Source organism: Scyliorhinus torazame, chromosome 7 (genome assembly GCF_047496885.1).
Source record: "Scyliorhinus torazame isolate Kashiwa2021f chromosome 7, sScyTor2.1, whole genome shotgun sequence".
Taxonomy (NCBI): domain Eukaryota; kingdom Metazoa; phylum Chordata; class Chondrichthyes; order Carcharhiniformes; family Scyliorhinidae; genus Scyliorhinus; species Scyliorhinus torazame.
In genome coordinates this window covers 116,782,555-116,801,216 of record NC_092713.1, presented here as the reverse complement: position 1 = coordinate 116,801,216, position 18,662 = coordinate 116,782,555, and the positions used below count along the sequence as shown (strand labels likewise).

The following is an 18,662-nucleotide window of genomic DNA, read 5'->3' as shown; positions in this document are numbered from 1 at the left end:
ACATACATGCAGTGGATGTGAATATATGTACATGTTGAAACAGCTGTCTAACGCCAGAACACAGCAAACAGAACAAATGTTCATAAGTCCAGTCTGATCCTGGTCGACCGCCGGAGAGGTGGTGGTGGGGACGACAACGCCTTGATGGGCGGGATTGAAGCCTGACTGGTGGCCTCGTGAGTCGAGGTATCAGGAGGTGGCAAAACAACAGAAGGAAACAGAGAAGAATGTGGTTGCGGGCACGCAACTTTGTGCAGTGCCCGTCTGTTTCGTCGCACAACAGAACCATCAGCCAGATGTACAACATACGAGCGGGTGGCAGCCTGTCGAACAACGGCAGCTGGAGCTGACCAGCCTCCATCAGGGATCTTGACCAGAACAGTGCCTGACGGGAATAACACGGGCAAATCGGTGGCATGAGCATCAAAGCCCTGTTTTTGCCCGTCTCGGAGTTGCTGCACCTTCTGCAGCAGCGGGGAGGTGATCCAGGTTGGGCACGTGTCTGGCTGGAAGTGTCGTTCACAGGTCCCTGTTCATCGGGAGTTGAGCCGACGACATGCCAGTGGACAGTGGGGTCGCCCTGTACGCAAGCAGCGCAAGGTGAATATCAGACGCAGAATCCGCGGCCTTGCAGATGAGCTGCTTCACTATGTGCACCCATTTCTCAACTTTTCCGTTTGACTGCGGAGAGTGTGGGCTGGAAGTGACGTGTTTGAACTGATACGACTGGGCAAACAGAGACCATTCATGGCCGCTGAAGCACGGGCCATTGTCACTCATGACAGTGAGTGGGATACCATGCCTTGATGACCGCCCGAGATGAGGTCGGAGAGCTTCATAACTTCAGGGTAATTGGAACAGTATTCAATGATTAACACGTAATCATGACCATTTGCATGAAAGAGGTGATGCCAACCTTGGACCACGGAGAGGTTTTGATTTCATGCTGCTGAAGTGTCTCCTTACTCTGCGCTGGCTGGAAGCGTTGGCAGGTCGCCCAGTTAAGGACCATGTTTGCGGTGTCCTGGCTGATCCCGGGCCAATAGACAGCCTGCCTGGCTCAGCGTCTGCACTTTTCCACACCCAGGTGGCCCTCATGGATTTGACGGAGCACCAAGCTCTGGAGACCGTGTGGAATTACAATCCGGTCCAGTTTGAGGTGGATACCAATAACCACCGTAAGGTCGTCCTTTACATTGAAAAATTGAGGGCACTTTTTTTGCCAGCCATTGGCTAGATGTTGCATAACACGCTGCAAGAGGGTTTTTTTGGCTGTCATCTCATGGATACGAATCACCTTCTCATCAGATGCCGGGAGGGTGCTAGCACACAGCTGCACCTCTGACTCAACCTGTGACTCAATTTGCCGGATGACATTCAGTGGTTCACTAGGCACGGTGATGGAGCGGGACAGTGTATCGGCAATGATAAGCTCCTTGCCAGGTGTGTAGACCAGGTCCAAATCGTACCTTCTGAGGAGGATGCGCTGCAACCAAGGCGTCATGTCATTAAGGTCCTTGTGGATGATGTGGACCAGGGGCCCGTGATCCATCTCGACTGTGAATGTCGGCAAGCCGTAGACATAGTCGGGAAACTTGAGAATGCCAGTGAGAAAGCCCAGGCATTCCTTCTCGATTTGTGCATACCTTTGTTCGATGGGCGTCATTGCCCTTGATGCGAAGGCAACCGGTGCCCAGGATGAAGTGTCATCGCGTTGCAGCAGGACCGCACCGATGCCACCCTGGCTCACATTTGTCGAGATTTTCGTTTCTCTGTCTGAGTCGAAAAATGCCAATACGGGTACCGTGGTGAGCTTGGCTTTCAGCTCCAACCACTCTGCCTGATGGGCCGCCTTCCACTCTAAGACAGTGGACTTCTTCACTAGGTTTCGTAGGGCCGTGGTGTGTGAGGCCATGTTTGGGATGAACTTGCCCAGAAAATTGACCATGTCCAGGAAGCGCAATACCGCCTTCTTGTCTTCCCGGACCTTCATCGCTGCGATGGCCTTGACCTGCTGAGAGATCTGGTCTTCTAGGAACTTGAGTGTCGTCATGCCAAAGCAACATTTGGCCCTGTTCAACTTCAGGCCATTGGCGTGGACACGGCTGAATACCTGCCGGAGATGGGAAACATGCTCCTCAGGATTCGTGGACCATATGATGGCATCGTCCAGGTACACACGAACCCCTTCGATGCCCATCACCTGTTCCATGATGCGATGAAATATCTCCGATGCAGAGATGATGCTGAACGGCATACGGTTATAGCAGTACCTGCCAAACGGTGTGTTGAAGGTGCAGAGCCATCTGCTGGACTCAACCAGCTGATTTGCCAGAATCCATGTGACGCATCTAACTTCGTGAAAACTGTGCATGTGCCATCTCACTGGCGAGTTCCTCCCGTTTCAGGAATGGGGTAGTGTTCATGCATTATATTCTGGTTGAGATCCTTGGGATGAATGCAGATGCGCAGGTCTCCAGAGGGTTTTGTAACGACCACCATCGAGCTGAATCAGTCAGTTAGTTCGGTTACCCTGGAAATGATCCCCTGTTCTGCAGCTCCTTCAGGCGCTCCTTCAGCGGAGCCAGGACCCGGCATGGTGCATGGACCACTGGCTTTGCATCAGGTCGCAGTAGGATCTTGTACCGATATGGCAAAGTGCCCATCCCGTCCAACACATCTGGATACTGAGCGAGGATGTTGTCAATGCCAGCTTGAAGATCCACATTGGAGGATGTCGTTGAATAAACCCGCTGCACCAGGTTTTGCTTTTTGCAGGCATGTGCGCCCAGTAGGGATGCCCTGTCCGGCTTGACAATTTCAAACCTTAGCCGTGCATGGGTACTCCGGTTGAAAACGAGTAGATGGCAGGACCCCAGTGCCGTGATGGCATTACCGTCATAATCCAGGAGCTGGCAGGCTGCTGGAAGGACCTTGAGGGGCTTCTTGATGCGTTTGAAATCTGCCTGTGAGAGGAGGTTGGCAGAAGCAACTGTGTCCAGCTTGAACTGGATGGAGCAGCGGTTGACCTGCATCACTGCACGCCATTCGTCCTCCGAATCCACAGCAAGGATGGACTGAATGTGAGATGAGTTAGGTGTGGCATGTTCACGTTTTGTAATGATGTCCACTCGGTAGGCGGACTCCAGGCACTCGTCCTCTGGATCCGTTGTACTGCCAGGATCAGAATCCTGTAATCGTCGTTGCACATTCTGAATGCGCCATCGTCAGAATTGGGAGCGGGCCTCTGACTGGTGGTGCAGACCTGCACACAGCTATAGTGTTGAGGCTTCCCGCAGTTTAAACATCGCCTGCCTCTTGCAGGGCAGTGTCCCTTTAAGTGGGTGTTGCCAATCCGGGCACATCATGACATCGGCGTCGTGACACGGCGCATGTCATTGCACATGCGCAGTGCGATCGGCAGACGTCTGCACCTGCACAGTGTGGGTGTCGGCCGCTTCGTTATCCCGTTCGCATTGCGCGTGCGTGGGACTCCGGGAAAAGCGTGCGAGATGGCCGCTGTCTTCAATGCGGAGGCGCTGCATCCGGGAGATGGCCTGCACACTCACTGCCTCGTGGGAGGCAAGTTTCTCATTTTCAGCCGATTTGTATTGGGAATACCGATATTTTGCGTGCTCATGCACTGTACATGTTTCAATCGCGACTGGCAGGGTCATATGCTTGATTTGTAAGAGCAGCTCTCTGAGGATCAGAGTGAACTCCAAACACGATTTGGTCTGATCATGGAGTCAGCAATATCACCAAAGTTGCAGGACAGCGCGAGCAGGCGGAGGCTAATTAAAAAGGCATTGAAAGATTCATCTTTACCTTGAAGACGTTGTTTGAATATGTAGCGCTCGAAGATTTCATTGGCGTCCACTTCACAGTGACTATCAAACTTGTCCAGGATGGTCTGAAACTTTGTCTTGTCCTGGCCTTCGGTGAAGTTAAACAAGTTGAAGAGTTCGATGGCTTGATCACCCGCTGTTGAGAGAAGCGCAATCTTTCTTGCATCAGACGCACCCTTGAGGTCTGAGGCTTCGATGTACAGCAGAAACTTTTGCTTGAATATCCGCCAGTTGGCACTGAGATTGTCGTAGGTCCTGAGCTGGTGAGGAGCCTGAATCTTCTCCATGGTGCCGGGATACATTTGCTGGTCGTCACGGAACAGACGGAGGTAAGCCACCTTAAATTATTCGTCTCCTGGTATCATGTTGTGTTAGGTACACTGGTCTAACACTGGCTGCAACTGGATGCAGCTTAAATCAGAAAGATACTCCAGACCTTGAAGTTAGTTCAATCAGGTTTATTGAACTAATTGCACAGTTCTCGGTGAGTTTGACTCTGCTAATTTAAGTGTGGTTACTCTGTCTGACTGAACCAGACTAGCTCTTTGTGGAGGTGTGAGATTGTAACAACACCCTTGACTGACTCTCTAGATGTTCATCAGTGGAAAGAGGTGGAGTGCGAGTGCCTGGTGTCTTTTATAGTCAGATCCCACCCCAGAGTGTCCTGCCTGCTTATTGGTCATGCCCTGTGCTGTGTCCATTAGCTGCTTGTCTGTATATCATTTTGTGTGTGTCTGCATATCATGACAGCCACAGGTTGCCCCCTTTAACCCATTTTTTAGCAGAAATATATCTATCTCCTTCTTGAAACCATTTTGAAACATAGCAGCAGCCGGTCCAGGTGCAAGTTCTGACGGAAAACCGAAAATGGCGACAAAAATCGAAAAAAGCCTTAAAGAATTAAATACATTAAAGCAAAACAATTTTAAGTGGAGCAACTTAAAGCAAGGACTTACTGTATTAACTGAAAGGACCACACCACAAAATATCACGCTTTAAATGATTATTGTAACACATCACAGCACTACTAACTTAACACTACATCTGGCACGATGATGCAGTGGTTAGCACTGCTGCATCACAGCGCTGAGGACCCGGGTTCGATCCCGGCCCTGGTTCACAGTCTGTGTGGAGTTGCACTTTCTCCCCGTGTCTGTGTGGTCTCACCTCCTCAACCCAAAAAAAGTGAATTGGCCATGGTAAATTGCCCCTTAATTGGGAAAAAAAAGTATTGGGTACTGTAAATTTTTTTTTTTTTTTAAAAACCTTGAACACTACAATTGGACCCTTATAGTTTAATATCAAAATTCTGAACAGAACACTCCCCGTTTTAATTGTAATTTAATCCAAGAATCCCTTGTTACATTATTGGAGTTTTCATTTAATTCACCTCGAATCAAATCACCTTTGTGTCACAGCTCCCTGAATTTGTTCCGATTCTCCTTAGCTTTTCAGTCCGACACTTCCAGAACACGCTCCCTGTGGAAAACCAAAACTCTCCCTCCACTGCCAATCTCTTCCAGTAGCTTGACTAGGCAGATCTAGCAATCTTGCATGTTTCATAAATCTGGACTTTTGATTCTGAGCATTGTAATCATCTGGGGTGGCCACTTCCAACTAGATACAGAGAAACTCGCAAAGCCTGGCGGGTAAAATGGACAAGCCAAGACTCAGGCAGGCTCAGAGCCTGAAATGCATATTCAAAACGGAATCAAAACTCCATCCAATTAGCATTTTAATGGGGCAGATTAGCATTTGACCATCTTCACCAAAACAAAGGACTGGTACTCGAGTGACCGGGACAGTCCCAGACATTTCGGCGCCACTCCCTGTTCAAGGGAAACGCAAAGAACAGGGTCAATGACCGCTTGCGACACACCCAGCCATCCAGATCCCCGCCTACTTATTGGCTAAGGAATCGAACAGTGATCAGGGATCACCCAATTAGTAAGGCCCAATCGAAGGACCGCCCAAAAGAGCGTGACCCCCCCCCCCCCCCCCCCCCCCCGAGTATCAGAAGAAGAGTCCGCCACACGGTCGCTCTCTCTTGGTCTTGGTACCCTGGTCACGGCCATCGCCAAGTGCAGCAACACCAGAAGCAAGTCCAAGTTCAACGCTCGCTACCAGACGGATGAGCCTAGCTGAGCAGCAGTTACTCCTTCGAACCCGATAGGTCAGAAAACAGTGGCCGCTGTTCGATTCTGGATCTGAGCCGGGTGCCCGAAGTTAAGTACAGGTAGTCTTAGTCGATAGGTGTAGTTAACTAGTAGTGTTTATGTTGCATGACTATTTGGGTGTAAATAAAAGTACCCTTGACCTTGAACTAACTAACTGATGTTTGGCTCTTTGATCGATAGCCGGTTGAAGCTTGTGGTATCATTTGATACCTGGTGGCTCTAAGCGTTCAGACATAGATAACATAGAAAGGGGAAACTCACTGATTGCCATAATTGGAACAGAGCCACAGAAAAGAAAGGCAACAGCATAGACTCCATTTGCAATTCCTGCATAGTATCTCACAGAAACACTCTCTACTTCTGTTGCCTTTATTCACAGCTCCTGGCAGATTCTTTCTGCCTTCTCCAAATTGCTCACAGACCTCTCACAGACTTCTCCCAGGCCAACTGCCTCACAGAATGTGAAAATAGCACAGATATATTAAACCAAAGGAACCTTCCCTCTCAACCCATCTTCGTGGCAACATGGTACCCATTAACCTGTCTTCAGATAAAAATGCAAGTTAATCATCTTTAACTCGAACCTCTGTTTTGAACTGAAAAGTATACGGATAGCTCAAAACTTTCCCTTCTTTCTCTGATCTGGGAAAATCACATGAATAATTTAAACCCTCACAGACCTGCAAGGCCCTCCTGTAACCAATATTCCTATGGTTGAACTTTTAACACCTCACATCATAGCTTCATAACATGGATCTGCTTTTGATCTGTAGTAACCCCAGGCCTGACTGCCGGACTCGGCCTCTTTCACTTAGTTTGCATTTTAAAATTATAATTTTCAAACTAAAAATCTTATAACAAAAGTGATACCACTTTAAAAATAATTAATTGGCTATGAAGTGATATGGTCATGAGGAGTGGCATACAACTCTCTTCTATCAGAATTGGCTGTATTGATGTACAAGATTCTTCAATTTCAAATGCTGTAAAGAACTGTGTTATGCCTATAAGAGGGGAAAAGATAAATAAATAAACACAAAGCAGCAGAAGGGGGCAGAAACTCTAGCTCCCTCTGCCAACTGAAATGCATTAGGAAGAGTTGTACATGCACATCTGGCCCACAGTGCAGAAAACCAGAAAAGCAGGATGAAAGACAAGAGGAAAGTAATTGAATCATAGAATTTACAATGCAGAAGGAGGCCATTTGGCCCATCGAGTTTGCACCGGCCCTTGGAAAGAGCACCCCATTTAAGCCCACACCTCCAACCTATCCCCGTAACCCAACCTAACCTTTCTTTTTGGACACCAAGGACAATTTAGCATGGCCAATCCACCTAACCTGCACATCTTTGGACTGTGGGAGGAAATCGGAGCACCCGGAGGAAACTCACGCAGACACGGGGAGAACGTGCACCGAAGCTGGGATACGAACCTGGGACCCTGGAGTTGTGAAACAACTGTGCTAACCACTGTGCTACCCTGCTGCCCACAAAGAAACATGCTTCAGGAAAATAGGCAAAGGAGAGAGAGCAGTGAAACACCTAGAAAGGAGGATGGGATCGGAGTTAAGTCTGTTTCTCGTGTGCATTATTATGCAAATATATGTAGACTGCTCACTGCTTGACCGCATGTCTCCAATTGGGCATTTTTGCATTATGCCGCAAGTAAAGAGAACAGGACGAGTAGACACAGGTCTTATTAAATAGTTTCAGGCTTCCTTTACAAACAACAACTTGAAATTCAATTTTAAACATCCAATAAAGAATGGAAACACACTGGCCTGGATCCTCCATTTGGGAGACTATGTTCTCCTGCCAGAGGGGAATTGGACCTGATTTGCAGTCATGAAGCAATTCACAAACCAATGACATGCAAATGTATGCATTGCGAGGATTACGAGTATCGGGCCACCATTTTGATTGGGTAGACTGACAGCAAGGTCCCACAGTTGGCCACGCACCAAGCCCCCGCCCCCTCACTGCACAATGAGATGAGTCCGAAACCAACGACACACAAGTTCCGCTGGCGCCACGGTGCTTTAGCGAAAAATAAAGTGAGCCAACCATGTGTCGAGGGTCATTCCACGCTTGAACGTCTGGACCGCCGTCTTGGCCAAACCATTGGACGCTTGGTGTTATGGGCATTGCATATGTGGCGTATGTCATCGATCCTCCTGAAATTCCTGAACTCACACTAGTAAATGACACCTGCTGTCAGAGACCAGTACCTCTGGAATGCCGTGAATACTAAATGAGAGCTGAAGCTCTCAACCATCGCCTACGAAGTTGTCAATGACATCCGGAGGACATCCAGCCACTTTTAGAGCGGGTGTCATGAAGGGGAGGAACATGAACCCCTGAAAAGGACTGGCAAGATCAGCATGGAGGTGTATCCATGGGCAACCCAACCTTTCCCAGGTGTGAAATGGTGCTGCAGATGGGAACTTCTGCTCCTGGCACACTCCGCGTTGCTGAGCGAGCTGCTCAATCTCCACGTTCATACCTGGCCACCACACAGAAGCGCGGGCAAAGATCTTCATCTTTGACCGCCAGGGTGCCCATTGCAGAGATCCACTAAGATGTGACCTTGCCCTTAACCACCACTCGCATTCCCCGAAAGGAGTATACCATCTTCCACACTGAACTCAGCGATCTTTGTTGTAAATGCCTTCCGTTCATGGGAAAGGTGCAAGCTGGGCTCCATACAAGATGATATGACGAACCCTGGATAACAGGAGACCGGTCTGGGTCCACGCACATATCTGGGCTGCCATAACTGGCAATGTGTCCATGAAATGCAGCGTAGCGATGACCTCGTCAGCCCTGGGTGGCATCTTGGGCCTCGTTGGGAGCAGAAGCCTACTCAAAACTGTCCACGGGCGCTATCTCCAGTCCCAGGCGATATTCCAGCAGGTACTTGTATGCTGCCAGAATGAGGGCCCACCGTTGAATTTTGGACGACATGATGGGAGGAACAGCCCTGTTATCCTTGAACAACCCCAGCAATTGCTTGTGATCGGTTAATATTGTGAATCGATGCCTGTAGACATACTGGCAGAATGTTTTGATGGCAAAGACCACGGCCAGCCCTTCCTTCTCTATTTGGGCATAATTGTGCTCAAGGCAAAAGCCATTCCCCACTGACGTTCATCTATCGGAACAATACGGCAAGTGTCCTCAAGGCAAAAGCGATTGGGCACTCCCGACTGACGTTCATCTGACGGAATAATACGGCACGGATGCCGTACGGTGAGGGGTCACAGGTGACCAAAAGCAGCTATGTGAGGCCGAAATGAGCCAGCAGTTGAGAAGAAGTGAGCTGCCATTCACTTCAGCAAACGCCGCCACCTCTGGCTGTTCCCATACCCATACCTGGTTCTTCTTGAAGAGATTGTGCAAGGGGGCCAACACAGTCGCAAGGCCTAGGATAAACCTGCTATAATAATTGACCAGCCCAGGAACGAATGGAGTTCCATCGCCCCTTCTGGCACAGAGGCCTGTCGAATGGCCCACACTTATCTTCAAACGGGTGGAGGCTCTCCCGGTCCATGCAATGGCCCAGATAGGTCACCTCACGGGCGTGAAAAACATATTTCTCACAACAGTGGGGAACGCCAGACTCAGTGAAGCGATGGAGCACCTCATCCAGGTTATCCAGATGGTCCTGTTCAGACGTGCCGTGACCAACATGTCATCTAGAAAAACAGCTATGTGCGGTAGGCCCCACGAAAGATTTTCCATCACATGCTGGAAAATAGCACAGGTTGATGACACACTGAAAGGCAATCTGGCGTACTCTTACAGCCCCAGAGGAGTGTTCACCGTCACATATTTAGGAGACTCAAAGTCTAACACCACCTGACGGTACGCATGATTCATGTTGGGTTTGATGAAGGAGTGACCACCAGCCAACTTGGCACACATTTCCTTGACCCATGGCATGGGATACCGATCCAGCTTGGAGGCCCTATTTATTGGCATTTGATAGTTGCCACAGAGGCAGACAGTGCCATCGGGCTTCATAATGGGGACGACCAAGGGCAGCATGTGACACAGTGGTTAGCGCTGGGACTGCGACGCTGAGGACCCGGGTTTAAACCCGGCCCTGGGTCACTGTCCATGTGGAGTTTGCACATTCTCCCCATGTCTGCGTGGGTTTCACCCCCACACCCAAAGATGTGCAGGTTAGGTGGATTGGCCACACTAAATTGCCCCATAATTGGGAGAAAATAAATTGAGTACTCTAAATTTAAAAAAGAAAATTACGGGGGTGACTGGTGCTGCCCATTCAGCAAATGTCACTAGTTGGATGATCCTTAAACCTTTAAGCCGGTCGACCTCCGCTTCCACCTTAGGCAGCAGCATGCAAGTGACTGGGTGAGCACGAAAATATCTTGGTTATACCGCAGAGTCCACATGGATCTTTGCCAAGGCTCCGTGGATTTTTTCCAGTCCAGCCAATGAAAACCTCGGGGCACTTTGCTGATACCATGTTGAGGCCGCCCAAACCCATCAGGAACACCTGCTTCCAGTCTATGCTGAGGCATTATAACCAGTTGCGACCGAGCAAACTGGGGCCGTCACCTCTGACCACCACCAGGAGTAGGCAAGCGGACTGCTGCACGTAGACCACCAGGGCCATAGTGGTCCCAGCAATGACCAGCGGCTCCCCGGTGTACATGGCCAACCGAGCTTTAGTGTTCCGCAATGACAGGAGCTGCACCCCCGTCTGGAGTTTCTCAAAAGTGTGCCTAACGACAACCGAGATGGCGGCACCAGTATCCAACTACATCAGTAACAGGTGACCATTGACATGAACCGTGACCTTAATGGGGGCGACTTTGGATGCGGAAATGCAGTTCAGTTGTCGACAATCATCGGTGGGCTCTTCCATGATGGTGGTGCAGGACCGGGGCAGGCAGCCAGGCCTAGCGGTGCAATGGGCGGACGGACCATCCCGCAGATGCCTCTCTCTGTGACCATGCTGAACAAACATCCAACAACACTCAGGGTCGTCCTCGTCCACTGAGCCAAGCCCCGGCGGGTTTCTGCCCAAGGCGGAGAACTGGAGTTACCTGACCAACGGGGTGCCGCACCCTGGGGAGGGGTGCAGCCTAAACTTAGGTCTTCTATCCCTTCCAATTCATGTATACCCAGTTCTGCGCTTTCTCATGACAAGGCAATTTCCACAGCCCTCTTGAGGTCCAGCAAGCAATTTCCACTGTGTTGCATTATGGACACCGCAGAACAACCAGTTACGCAAAATTTCAGAGAGTGCGGCACCATATTTGCAGACTCCACAAGTTTCCTGAGACATGGCAACAAATCTCTTCTGGACTCCCCAGAGGTCCATTTGGCTGTATTGAAATGGTAGTCCGAGGCGATGACCAAATGTTTGGTCAGTCATCAGCTGCCAGGTCCGCGTATGACTTAAGAGTCCGGCGTGGCACCATATGTTAAGTTTTTTATCACACTAAAAGTGGAAGCAACAAAAGCCGCTGAGAATCATGGTCCGGCGTTCATCGCCAAGAATATCGTTGGCCTGAAAAAAATAATGCTTACCCTCTTCGATACTTGGATCAAACACCTCTAGCTTCCCAAAATGCAGCATCACTGTGGCAGGCGAAATAACCTCAAAGGCCTTCAGTGAGGCGGCCGTTTACAGCAAAAATGGCGCCATCTGCAGCTCCACTCCTCTTCGTCGGTGCTGAGTTCAAGGAGCAGTCACACAGGAAGTGTAAGGAATGAAAGATTTATTGAAAACAAGTCAAGACTCTGTGTACGCTGGTCTCAGAAGGATTACCTGCACCCAACCCACACTCGGGCCGGGGTTTTTTAATATCCTGATTTCCTCTCCGACTGATGAGGAAGCCCTGCCCCATCAGCGGGGAAGCTCATAGTCCACAAGGAGCCTAATCAGCCCAGCCCCGTGGGTCTAGTGTAGATTAAAACACCCCTAAATAGGGGGACACCCCACAGACGCCACCCCTCCCCCACCCCCAAAGAAAAGAGACCACTGTCTGGAAATTAGAGATCAGTCCAGACAGGGTCAGTGGAAAGAATTGCTGTTAGATCACTCACCTGGGCATAGTCCCGAAAGTGGTGCTTGTTGGGTGATTTGGACATTCTGAATTCTCCCTCAGTGTACCGGGGTGTGGACAGGTGCCAGATTGTGGCAACTAGGGGATTTTCACAGTAATTTCATTGCAGTGTTAATGTAAGTCTACTTGTGACACTAATAAAGATTATTATAGATGCTGGCTCAGACAGAGAAAGCACCACATGTCAATTCTTGGAAAGAATAAACCAGTGACCCGTGTTTAAATCCCTCAGATCTTTGAGCTGCAAACCATTCATTCATTTCACTTAGTGGGTTGTGATCGACAGCTTCCACAACCACAGCCCTGAGCCTAGCTTCATTCATCGTTTTCATGGTTCAGTAACTCTGAAGTGCTGGACCACAATGTTTACAAACATAAACCACGTCACAGCCCCCTCCCCCTACCCACTGCCCCCTCCCATTTACCGTGCAGCATTTCTCAAGAATTACACAAAAAAATCTCTTGAGTTAACAACTCTAGCAGCAACATATGTCTGCTCACCAAAACCGATCTCTTTTGGGACGAGTTTCAGTGGTGGTCCAAAAACGGGCATGACTGATAGCTGCCTCCACCCGCTCATCCTGGTCTTCGATGCAATTTGCAGGATCTTCAGCTATGCTTAGTATCTGCTTAGGAAGGCCTTCTATTAGTTTAGACTTGGTCAGCCACAGAGCTTGCTTAACACCTGGAAACAAAAATAAATCCTAATGTGTGTACATTTAACGAAACCCACCATTACTGCAGTAACACCAGCATTAATATTATTTATATAGATACTAGTTAATTGCTCATTGCATTACCCAGTCACTAAATGATACAAGCTTCTTTTTATATCTGAAAATAGAAAGAGTTCATGGACACAGCAAAGAATTGCTTTACAGAACCATATAGTGGCCTCAGGCTGCAACTACACTAAAGTTGACATTAAAACTGAATGGAAAGTGTACAAATTGTAAAAGATGAAGTAGCATAAAATGATCATATATTTTTATATATGAGACTTGTGGAGGGCAAGTGTGTTCTACACAGGATTTCTAATGATCTTTGCATGCAATTATACAACATGTTGTTCTACTGTTTTACTCCAAAATTTGTGTTGGGATTTCCTTGACGGAACTCGGGTGGCTGTATAGCTTATTTCAGTGCTGATAGGCAGTACAATCTGGCCGAAACATTTCCACCATCACAGCGGGATAATCTGTAACCAGTACCATCTTTCTCTGGTGCCAAGCAATGGGATATTCGTATCAACATAATCATTACCAGTGGGGATGGATTCCATTTTCCATACTAGCCCCAACTAATCTATCACCCAAGATTGAAATCAAAGGGCAGCACGGTGTCGCAGTGGGTTAGCCCTGCAGCCTCACAGCCCCAAGATCCCAGGTTCGATTCCAGCTCTGGGTCACGGTCAGTGTGGAGTTTGGACATTGTCCCCGTGTTTGCGTGGGTTTCACCCCCACAACCCAAAGATGTGCTGGGTAGGTGGATTGGCCACGCTAAATTGTCCCTTAATTGGGAAAAATTAATTGGGTACTCTAAAAAAAAATTTAAGATTGAAATCTACTCAATGAATAAAAGGAAAATCCTCGGTTTCCTTGCTTTGCAAGGTCATATTCTTAAAAAATTATACTTTTCAAAGTCCCCATGATTGTTGGCAAATTATTACCTAGAGAAAATACAGAATTCTCCCACATTTCATTTGATGAATTTATTTTCCAAGGTAACTAATTGTCTCAATGTTTTAACCACCTACACCAGGATGCTGTTTAAATTTCAGAAGTGCACAATGATAATGAGCGATAAATGGAAATGATTTTTTATGAACATGCATTAAGTACTGCATTAATATCATTTGATTCAGCAACTCTCTAAAAACTTGTAAATCAGAACATATTGCTGCATAGCACAATTTTATTTCACTTGTTTTTAATTAATCTATAACAACTTAGGTGGCAGTGACAAAAACTATTACCGCAGTAAAGCATTTTTCCACCTCATGCAGGATTGATCCTCTACCAACCTACACATGGTAGCAGCTATTAAATCAAGATCATAACTCATTGATCAACTAGGTTCAAATTTATTATGCAGAGTAAAATAAAGAACGAATCATTATACTTTACACTGTGACAGGATACTTTACATTGTCCCTGTGGTGCCAGAAAAAGCAAGAGATGCTTGAAAGAAATGTCGACATATCATCAGAGAGAAACAATAATTCCACGAAATACAAGAAAGTGGGGAATTTTAAATTATGGCAAGATTTGAAACAAATTGAAGAGGGGAAGAAAGAGGTATAAAATCATAAGGGGAAAGAGAAGAGTCTTTGTTTCTGATGGTTTCCAGAACTTTATTCCTCTTGAAACTTTACATTCAGTTTGTGGCTTTTATTATATGTTTGTTTAGCTCACTATAGTTTCAGAAATCTAGCACTCACAGCCTATCTGGAGAGAGAGAGAAGGTTTTTGTTTTTGTATGCAGCCAGCCTGTAATGGTTTTCCTGTAGATTAATTCATTCAGGTTCTCTGCAGCCCTAGGAAATACAGCCTTTCTGGAGAGAACACAGTGGAGAGAGAGAAACCTTCTCCCTGTGCTTTCAGGAGACAAAACTGAAACTCCTTGGGACTCTGAAAATCATTCCACTGTGATAAGATCCAATCACCGCCTGTTACCTGGCAGAGTACGACCTTTTGGGCAAATTTATTGGCTACCAGCCAATCAATCAAACTGAGTCCCACCCCATCTCTCTCTCTGGTGCCGACAAATCTGAAGCTCCTGTTCAAACCAGCAAAGTGTTCTCTTCTGTAACCTCTGAATTCTGCTGCTTGACTTAAAGATACATGTCTATTAATCATTCATGGATTAACAATAATATCAAAATAAAAGAAAGGGGGAATAAGGGAATAAATGGGAAGGACCCTTACAATAGGCAATGGTAAACATTCACGGTGCACATGGGGAAACTGTAACAATTGTTTATTCCCGTCTGGCACGAAAGTAAAACGGGAAAGGTGGCCAATCCATGGCTAAGGGAAATTAGAGTTAGTGTTGAAAAGAAACATACAAATTGGTGAAGAAAAACAGGCAGCACGACGGCACTGTAGCTAGCACTGCTGCCTCAAGGCGCCGAGGTCCCAGGTTCGATCCTGGCTCTGGATCACTGTCCGTGTGGAGTTTGCCCATTCTCCCCATCTTTGGGTGGGTTTCGCACCCACAACCCAAAGATGGGCAGGGTAGGTGGATTGGCCGCACTAAATTGCCCCTTAATTGGAAAAAATTAATTGGACACTCTAAATTTATTAAAAAAGAAGAAACCAATAGGTCCGAATATTGGGAGCAGTTTAGAATTGAGCAAAGAACGACCAAGGGATTGATTAAGAAGAGGGGAATAGAATAAGCTTGCATGAAACATATTAACTGACTGCAAAAGGTTTTATATATGGACTTCCGCTTGTGACCATGGAGTGGTTGGTCACAAAGGGCTGTTCCTGTTCAAAGTCACAGAAAAGGGCTCTTTTTACCCAGATCCGGGTGGAATTTTGATGAAAAGGCATAGGTGAATGTTAGAGGAGTAATTTACCCCTGGAATGGCATGCCTTCTGATCACCGGTCCCGGCAGAAAACAGTGAGAGGTTTGGCTAGAAAGTTGAAAAAGAGTCTTGTGCTTCACAGACATTCTCTTCCAGCATGCAGGCGGGGGAGGGGCAAGCTGTAAGGCCCCCAGATACAGAAACTGATGACTTTTATCAAGGAGGAGTTCCATAAACAGAGGAAAGAAATTCATGAGGAATTTGTTTGAAGGTGCATGGGTCACAGATTTGCGAGGTTGAAGGAGTGATCTCGGACCACAGCAATCGTGTGGTGGCTCTGGAGTCGGAGGTGGGGCTCCTAGGAGACCTTTGTAAAATGCTGAGGGCAAAGGTTGAGGAGCAGGACAATACCTCGAGAAGACAGAACCTGCGGGGGCCTGCCTGAAGGAGTGGAAGGTGTGAGTGCCACGAGGTACGGCTCGAGGATGCTGGCGGGACTGGTGGCAGAAGGGGTGCTAGATAAGGCCCCTGAAGTGGACCAAGCGCATAGGTCTCCGAGACAAAAGCCTAGAGCTGGGGAGCCACCGTGGGCGGGGGTCATGCGACTCCATAAATTTGTGGAGAAAGAGAAAATTCTACGGTGGGCCAGGGAGAAGCGTAGCCACGGCTGGGAGGGAAATAACGTCCGGATTTATCAGGGCATCGGAGCAGAGTTGGCAAAACGGCGGGCAGGTTTCAACAAGGCCAAGACGGTGCTGTACCGGCGGCAGATCAGGTTTGGGGTGCTCTACCGGCGAAATTATGGCTGAAGTGCGGAGGCCGGGAGTATTATTTTGAGATCCCAGAAGCGGCCGAAGACTTCATTAAAGGAGCATAAACTAGGGGAGAACGGAGTGGACAATGCTTGGGAACCGGGGTGCTGGCACTATGTAATGGTCGGGAGCATGTTTGAAGTGGGTGTAGGGGTTGGGGGATTTTCGCCTATTTGTGTGTGTGTGTGTGTGTGTGGGGGGGGGGGGTTCTGTTCAATGTTGAGATTGTAAGGAGTTGTAGGGGTGAAAGGTTTATGTGGGGATGGATGTTCCCATCCCCCCCTCCTGTTTTATGGGACTGTTGGTGTTTAACATCTGTTTGTTTGCCTTTGGAGAAGGCTACCTGGAGTCCAGGAGAAGTTCTTGTTTGGGTGGGGAGGGTAAAGCCAGCAGGAGGCCTTCTTCTTTGAGCTGAGGTGTGTGTTGGGGGGGGGGGGGGGTCATTAGGATGTGCCTTTGGGCAGGGGCAGCCGCGCCAGCAGGTTATGCTGGTGAACGTAAGTGAGGTGCTGGGGAAGGCCAAGAGGGGTGGCCGGGGGGGGGGGGGGGGGGGTGAGAAAGAAGGGGAAAGGGAAAAGCGGGGGGGGGGTTTCTGCGACGCGGCAGGGGGTGAGAGATGACATGGTCAAGGGAGAAGAAAGGGGCCATCTGGGATGGGCTAGGTACAGAGTGGAATTAAAGGGGCAGGAGTTAAGTGGGGAAGATGACGGACAGTAGAGGGGATTGGAGGCGCAAGCTTCCGCGGAGTCAGGTTGGTAACGTGGAACGTCCGGAGACTGAATGGGACGGTTAAACGGTCGCAGGTGTTCGCGCACCTCAGGAGCTTGAAAGCGGGGGTTGTTTTTTTGCAGGAGACACACCTCCATGTGAAGGACCAGGTTAGGTTAAGGGGTGGGTCGGGCAGGTTTTTCCACTCGGGGTTTGATTTGAAATCGAGGGGTGTGGCGATTTTAATGAGCAAAAAAATGGGATTAGGGAGTGCGAAGGAGGTGAGGGATCCAGGTGGGAGATTTGTGAGTGGGGTATTGGAAGGGGCACCGGTAGTGTTAGTAAATGTGTATGCCCCAAATTTGGGATGATGTGGGTTTTATGAGGGAGTTGCTGGCAGCAATCCCGGATTTGGCCACGTACCAGTTGATCACGGGAGGAGATTTTAACTGTGTCCTGGAGTCGAGGGTGGATCGATCGAGCCCCAGGTCAATGGGTAGGGTACGAATGGCAAGGGAGCTGGGGTTTTTTTTGGAGAGGATGGTATGGTGGATTCATGGCGCTTTCAGAACCCAGGGGGAAGGGAGTATCCCTTCTTTCACACGTCTATAAAGTGTATTCGAGGATTGATTACTTTGTAGTGGGACAGGAGATTTTGGTTGGGGTGGAGGGGGCAGAGTATGCGGGGATAGTTATCTTGGACCATGCACCCCACTGGCTAGATATTCTGTTCAGTACGGGACGAGAGCAGAGGCCGGGGTGGAGGTTTGACTCGGGGTTGTTGGCGGATGAAGGTTTTTGTGATGAGGTGCGGTTGGCGATTAGGAATTATGTGGAGTTCAATCAGAATGGGGCTGTGTCGGCGGGCATTTTTTGGGAAGCACTGAAGGCAGTGGTCCAGGGAGAAATTCTCATTTACGGTTCGTGCGAATAAGGAAAGGAGGGCGGAACATGACCATCTTGTGAGCGAGACAGTGGAGGTGGACAGGGAATATTCGAGGGTGCCCACCATGGAAGGATTGGCGAGGAGGAAAAGGTTGCTGGGGCAATTTGACAGGCTGACAACGGGGAGGGCGTTAGGGCAACTGCGTAGGGCAAGAGGGGTGCAATACTAGTATGGGGAGAAGGCGAGCCACATGCTGGCGCACCAGCTGCGGAGGCAGGCTGCGTCCAGGGAAATATTGAAGATCCGGATTGGGGCTGGGGATGTGGTGTCAGAGCCAGGGAAGATAAATAAGGCATTTAGAGAGGATTACCAGGGACTTTATGAGGCAGACCCAGGAGGAGAGGAGAGGGACATGGGGTGGTTTCTGGACGAGCTGGAATTTCCCCAGGTGGAGGAAGCAAAGAGGCAGGTGTTGGAGGATCCGCTGGGGCTGAGGGAGGTGCTGGATAGTATCAGGGGTATGAAGTCGGGGAAGGCCCCGGAGCCAGATGGGTACCCGGCAGAATTTTATAAGGAATTTGCAGCGGACCTGGCACCA

General features: G+C 48.7%; 1 protein-coding gene across 1 annotated transcript in view; it reads right to left on the bottom strand.

The window, feature by feature from the left end:
* Window positions 1-18,662, bottom strand: part of mrpl37 (mitochondrial ribosomal protein L37) — a 50,037-nt gene that overhangs the window by 22,898 nt on the left and 8,477 nt on the right. The window contains exon 2 of the mRNA XM_072511327.1: window positions 12,627-12,810. Within this exon, the coding sequence (XP_072367428.1) occupies window positions 12,627-12,810 (184 nt within the window). The remainder of the gene's footprint in view (window positions 1-12,626; window positions 12,811-18,662) is intronic.